Below are 7,459 nucleotides of genomic sequence, written 5' to 3' on the forward strand. Positions count from 1 at the left end.
GCCACTGCTAAGAGTTTTCACTCACAGTTAGGTTAAAGGAGTATTATGGATTTTGAAACTGTAATCATTCCCCTAGCCCTTAGTTAAGTGACATAGAAAGGAAAGATCTCCAATAGAAAGTGATCTCTGAGCTGGCATTCAATCTCTCATGAGTTTTTCATCCCATCACTCTGACACATCTATCCAAGGCCTGTTCAGAAACTGTTCTTGTCATTCAGGAAGAGCGAGCTGGGGCTGTATTGCTCGGCTCAGCTAGGGCTGGGCTTGGGAGCCTGGTCTTCTTTCAAGGCTGTCTGTAGCTCTTACAGACACCCTGTGGGGCCAGCCTGCTCCTTTTTCGGGCCTTACCCTGCCTTCCTTTGCCCTTGAGTGTTTTTGTCATCCTCATTTCCTTTTACTTTCCAGCTTCCGTGTGGCTGCTCAAGTGTCCAGTGTTTACCTGTAGTTGTATGTCTAAGTTATCTGGCTTAATTTTCCTTTCTGAAAAGTCCAAGTCTTGGCAAAATCTCATCAAGAGACAGAATTCCTTTATTTGACTTTTTTTCTAATCAAAACAATTGTGCCAGGACTTATCTGCTTAAATGTGAAAACTCTCTTTCCCTGACTATTAAGATTTGTGTTATACAAACAGGAACTGTGAGTACAAGGTAGAATGCTCACTGTAGTACTGCAGGACCAAATTGATTCCCACAACACCATGTTTAACACTTCTGTGATGTCTAGGAAGAGAGTTTGGTTCGTAGTACTAATTAATTTTATTAACTTGGAGCTGAAAGGAGGTGTCAGCTGAAATAAGGACTTAAATAAAGTACAGTAGACCTCGCCAGACTAGTTCCATTCAGCTGCCTTTTACCTGAAAGTTAGAGCACTTACTCATCACAAGTAATAAAGCAAACGAGATGCTTAGACCAGAGCATGCTTCCGCTGCATCCACAGAATACATGCAAGACAAGTAAGACATATTTCTTTTAGCGCAAGCAACAAGTTTATTTTTTATTTATTTGATGAGGAATTAGCAAAGGAACAATGCCAAATGAGGTACAATTGAAACATTTGCATAGAAACTTTCCTTGAAACACTCAGATTGTTGTTATAATTCCTGATTGTCAGCTTAAAAAAAAAATTGAAATCCTAAGTTCCTTCAAAAGTATACACATTTATTTTGTGGAAAATCTCTGAAATGGTGACTTCATTCCAGAGCCATAATTACTGAGGGTAAAAGTGTTCTCTTGGCTAGGACCAAGGCAGTATGGTGATACTATGTACATTCCTATTTTATACTCCTACTTTGCAAAATGTACGTGTGTTTTGCAAGGAAAGTGCATATATTTCCACTGCTTGGTTTTTGGACGTGTGCTCAGATGCCTTTCAGTGTCAAGTTGATGTGAATCAACACTGGCGATAATGAGTGTCCTGGTCATTATGGCTCTGACACACAGTTGTATGTTTTTGATACTATGCTGGAAACAGTTGAGTCTATTCATACAGCAGATATGGAATACACATGGACAGACAGCAAGTCTTCACCCTAATCATCTTTCATTAATATTGAAGTGGTAAAAATTACTTAGAAAGACACCTTTTTTTCTTTTTTACAACACACACTTGAACACATGGCTGTCTCCTTGCTTTCTACAGCAACATGTATAATTTAATCAGCAAATATAGAATAGATAGATGATGCCAGGAGACAAAACAAAGCAAAAAAAAAAAAAAAAAAAAAAAAAAAAACATTAAAGCCCATTACAATCTTGAGTACAACTTCAAGTACATAGGAAAAGCAATGCAAGCATGTATTTAGCCTTATTTTTTCTAATATATGTCATAATTTTAAACTATATAAAGTCACTTACATAAAAGCAACTTTTCAAGTGTAATAACTGAAAGCATGGCTTTGTGTTTGGCTTAATCATTTTTTTTTTTTAACCAGTTTAATTTATAAAGCTCGTAATCTTGCCAGCAGGGCTTCAACTTCAGGAACTGATTCGCTTTTAGAAACGGAGCCAAGAAGTTCCATTTCCTTTTTTCTGTTGCTTTCTGCATTGCAGGCTTCCTTCTCAGCTGCCTTGATCCTCCCTGTAGACGTCTGAGTGTCTAGATTATAATTAAGCTCCTTGGCGACTGGAGTCCTGGTGGAGTTGCAGTTGATACTGTGGTGTGGACGTGACCCTTCTGTCAACTGCACTTTCTGATTTTCTACAGTAAGGAAAAAAGAAACATGAAACTTGTCAGTGTGAAAACCATGGTGCAGGCATGTTATACAACACAGATTTAATTATTCTCGATATGTAAGTCCTCTTGGCTACACTAAAAATAGCCAGTAGAAAGGTAGATACAAAGTAAACATGTAGGGGTTAAGAATCAATTAAATTACAGAAGAAAATGGCTCATTCCCTGCTTTTATGCTGAAACACCTGTTAGGAGGCCTTCATTAGAGTTTTACCCCGTGCTCACACAGGACTTGGGTCACACAGCACTGAAAGGGAGAGGCCTTCTCTAACCATTTGAGATGGAACCATTATGTTATGGGTCCATTATGTTCCCCATCACTGTTTCTTCCCCTCATCTTTTCCCTCATAGCATCGCGGCAAGCACATATACCATATGTTTGTTTTCTTGTCCACTGGGTGTCTTTCCACTAGAATGTGTGCCCCACAGAGCAGGAGCTTTATTGTAAACGCTGTGAGGTTTCAGTACCTCTAATTGCCCTGGGTAAACTAAGTGTCCAATAAACATACTGGGTAAATAGTCTATACAGATAGTGATCCAAGCAGAAGAATTAGGCTAAGATGTTCTTTGTGAACAAAAGTAAAGAAGACTCTCTTAAGAAGTTTAAAAGTTAAAAAAAAACAGGACTTAAAAATTATGAAGGTATCAGGCAAGTAATATTTCCTACCAAGCCATAACTACATAATTACGTCATGATGAAAATGAGTAGTATGTCCGCATCTACATATACATACGTGCACACATACACACATACTGCCAAGTAACTGTGACCTTGACTCCATCACGGGCTGTGAGTAAATGGTGCTGGCTGATATATTCTCTCAAAGAGACCTAAAATTTCTTCTAATTAACGGATTCTCGCACTGTGCAACCTTTCAAGTGACTCTCTCATAGACCTCCATCTTTTAAAAAAGCAGATAGCCTTAATATTCATGTAACCTTGAACAGGGTTTGAAAATGGCTCCAACAAACTTGACATGACATTTAAAGTTTTTTGGTTATTCGCTGAGAGATGTTCCATTATCCCAATAGTAATGACTTTGGAGCACAAGCAGTCACTCATGACAGTGTGTTTTATGTGAGCGCTGAAAATTCCAACCGAAAACAGCTTGTACATTAAAAGGTGGCTGCTGAAGATATTTACTACACTGTCATTTCCTGACCAGGGGCTTCCCGTGATGGATGAGCATTTTACACAGTTTCTTGGACCATCTCTACAAATTTTAGAAGTATGATCAGCTTTTAGCTGTTGGAAGAAAATAAATACACTTTTCTTATCACTTTCTCTATCAGTTGGACAATTGTTACTCAAAAATCAAAATCTAACAGAGCAGTGATTTTTTTTAGAGGAGTTTCTGTGCTGCAGCTCATTGCACGCACCCTGTGCCTGCAGCACAGAACACACAGGCGTGGCGGTCCTGCAGCTCCCAGGGCCACATAAATTAATTTTTTCTTGTACCCATCATCTTCCCCCAAAAGGCGTATGGGAAGCGCATTTGTAGCCAAGTGCTTGATTTTCAGTCAGCATACTACCCATTCCCGAATCTTTCCATTACTCCTGGTCACTTGATGTCTTGTATATTACTCCATCCTGATACAGCTACCAAACAAGGTTATTTTGCTACTGGGCAACTCTAGTTAAAATCTTGGATTACTGAAAAGAGATTACATTGGCAAGAATATGAATCTCGAATACAAGAATACAATACATAAACTCTCAGAGCTTCTACAGCTATATACAATCAAGACCAATTCTGTATGTGGGGAAGTAAAAAGAAAAAAAATAACATAGGATTTTAGGTAGATGTCTTATGAAATCTGAATTTTAATCAATTCCCTTGAGTCTCAGATTCTAATAATAAACCCCAAAGAGTATCTGTGGGGATAAAAGGACGTGATCTGGGCGGCTCCTATATGCTGATGCTTACTGTCCTAGTTAGGGTTTCTATTGCTGTGATGAAACACCATGACCAAAACAATTTGGGGAGGAAATGGCTTATTTGTCTTACACTTCTACATTACTGTTCATCACTGAAGGAAGCCAGGATAGGAATGCAAGCTAGGCAGAAAACTGGAGGTAGGAGCTGATGCTGAGGCTCTATGGAGGAGTGCTGCTTACTGGCTTGCTCAGTCTTCTTTTAGCCCAGGGATGTCCCCACCCACAGTGGGCTGGGGAAATTAATCACTAATTAAGAAGCCCTATAGTCAGAGCCTATGGAAGCATTTTCTCAGTTGAGGCTCCCTCTTTTTACATGACTCTAGCCTGAGTCAGGTTGACATAATACTAGCCAGCACCCTTACCTTTCCTTCCTCAAAACCTACAGGAGCCACTCATCTGTTACCAGAGCTTCGGGTTTACTCTGATCAGGCTCTGATCTGGCTTGTCAGTGCTTGGCAGAGAGGGATGCAATGCTACCTTATGACCACCCTGAATTTATTAAGCAGCACATTAAATTATGAAGAATTTGTTACACCTTAAATATCACTACCCTGTACAGACTAAGGAGAAAAAGCAAAAAGGTTTGGCCATGTGCTTAGATTAGTTACTGAGTGAGTCAGTGGCAGAAGCCAGATGCTGTCTCAGGAGATATTGGAACTGTTTTAGAAAAAGCTGAAAACCTTTTTGCCAAAGAAGAGTGCTAAGTAATTCAAAGTTGAGTTTCAAAATAATGATATCTTGAATCCTTACAATAACTTTGTAAAGCAGAACGGGACGGACAGAAACTACCTTAGCACAATTACATTCAAGGTCACATGATCCCCTTCTGTCCTGGTCTCAGTTAAATTGATGACTGAATTTTAAGCATGACCTCAATCCCCGTGAACTTCTAATCCATTCACACTTTCATTTCCCTAGATGACCCTTTCGTCTCATTCCAGACCTCCAGCATGTCTAGCCACTCTCATTTGGCCCATCTATATAAATAAAGCATAACGTAACCCCCCAGGAAACTCCTTAACATCTACTATCTAGCTACACCTTCCTTCCTGTTAGGACGGAACATCCTGCCACCTGAGAACCCCCTCTAGAGTCTCTCTCCTGCTCTTCTATTGTCAACTATCCCTTCTCTCACTGCACTGTTCCCACAGCACTGTCAAGGTTTAGCCTTCCCTGTGTTCACTCCCATGCTGCCTAGTTTTATGTCAACTTGACATAAGCAAGAGTCATTTGAAAGGAGAGAAACTCAATCGAAAAAAAAAATCCTCCATAGAGCCAGCTGTAGGGCATTTTCTTAATTAGCGATTGATGTGGGAGGGCCCAGACCATTGAGGGTGGTGCCATCCTTCGGTGGTCCTGGGTTCTATCAGAGAGCAGGCTGGGCAAGCCATGGGGAACAAGCCAAAAAGCAGCACTCCTCCAAGGTCTCTGCATCAGCTCATCCCTCTAGGTCCTTGCCCTATTTGAGTTCCTGTTCTGACTTTTTTCCAATCATGATGTACAATGAGAAAGTGTAAGCTAAATAAACCCTTTCTTTCCCAGCTTGCTTTTTGGTCATGATATTTCACTGCAGCAATAAAAACACTAAGACAATTCCCCTCAGCATACAAGTTTGTTGTGATAACTTCAAACTCCAGAGAGAGAAAGAAATTTCTATTTGTTTCCACTTCTGCCCTAGCTACACCCTCAGTGCTTCACGCTTTTTAAAGAAAAATCCTTTGAAGAAGCCAGGTTCTTGTCTCTGTTCTTCCCATCTACTTTCCTCTTGAGCCCACACTCATCCTGCTTTTGACATTTTACTCTTCTCAAACAGTCCTTGTGAAAGCCACAGTAGACTGTGTGCTGAGAAAAAGGAGGACAACAGCTATTTGGGAATCATTGCCTACCAGATTGCAGTCCAAGTGGCTGGCACATCTGGGGTGCTTCTTTTAGTGCTTCGGTGTTTGACTTCTCTGGAGGCTTAGGACAATAACTAGTGGGCCAATGCAAGCAAAAACATGTAGATCCTTTTGAGGAACTCAAAATGGCCATGGGTTTGCCATTTGGGATAAGATAATTAGAGAACACCATGGCATTTGACTCCCGTGCTTTCAAAAGAAAATGCTTCCATGGAAGTGACTGAAAAGATGGTGTGAAAAAGAAGATGCCACTCTACAGACCCCTGGAAAAGTAGGAAAGTGTACAAAGCACCTTAAAAAGAAGAGCTTGCAGCCCTGTTAGCACTTCCTAGATAATATTTCATTCTCTGAAGCCATATTTCCCTCTCTGCACCCAGAGTCACCTTGGCCCTTAGTTTCCATTCAGTCTTTCAATAGTTGACTTTCAAACAACACAGGGCTGGCAGTTCTGTAAGTTAGAATGCATAGGTTTGCAGAGACGTAAGTTATAATTTGATGTGGGTAGCTTCATGCTTCATATGTGAAGTTAGAAATACAACATGACATACTTGGGCATATGGACTCAATGAAAGGTGAGGCTTGTACTGCAATAAAAAGAGAAGCATTTCTATTTATCCTCCACAGAAATCTTTGCCAACACACATTTAAAAATGGAAACTGAAGATACAAAGGCAAAATAGGATGACTGCTTAATTTTCTAAAGGGAGTAGTACTTTTGCACAATTTTATGAATCAAATCCTGGGCTTTCCTTTTTTTTTTCCCTTTAAGATATTACCATTGATGTCTGTGTATATGTCCAGGACCCCTGCCAAAACTCAGGGCCACTGTTAACAGCAGCACAGATAGGCAAGGAGCCAGCTACTATTCTCAGTACTAAACCCATAAGGGAATCTAATTCACATATCTTGTGTTTGTGTATCCATGGAAATATTCAGGATAAGAATATATAGTATTTTGTTTTAAAATAGGAAGCGTCACTAATTTCAGTTTTTAACTGCCTATATGATTCTTACTATAGGAACTGAATCGAAGAATTCACCATAAGTTTACTTCCCTCTGTAAATTAAAAGGACTGTTGGAAAGCTAAATTGCTCTTAAATGCATATACATAAGAATCATGACATAAACATAAGAATTAAGGTTGCAAACTATACCCAGTGTTGGGTTCCATATAGTGTTTGGTAGAATATAGACTTAGATAGTATAATCATCCTGCACTAACATTCCCATTGCTCCTCCAGAAACACAAAGGCACAGGAATTTAGGAAAGATGCTAACAATGTCTGTCTGTCTGATTGTCTGTCTATCCATCTATCCATCTATCCATCTATCCATCTATCCATCTATCCATCCATCCATCCATCCATCCATCCATCCATCCATCCATCCATC

General features: G+C 39.9%; 1 protein-coding gene across 1 annotated transcript in view; it reads right to left on the minus strand.

Moving 5' to 3' along the window:
- Positions 1-1,744: 1,744 nt before the first annotated feature.
- Diaph3 (diaphanous related formin 3) overlaps positions 1,745-7,459 on the minus strand; it is a 353,851-nt gene continuing 348,136 nt past the window's right edge. The window contains 1 exon segment of the mRNA XM_055609684.1: positions 1,745-2,196. Within this exon segment, the coding sequence (XP_055465659.1) occupies positions 1,937-2,196 (260 nt within the window). The 3' untranslated portion in view covers positions 1,745-1,936.

Source organism: Psammomys obesus, unplaced genomic scaffold (assembly GCF_907164565.1).
Source record: "Psammomys obesus unplaced genomic scaffold, mPsaObe1.curated_primary_1811, whole genome shotgun sequence".
NCBI lineage: Eukaryota > Metazoa > Chordata > Mammalia > Rodentia > Muridae > Psammomys > Psammomys obesus.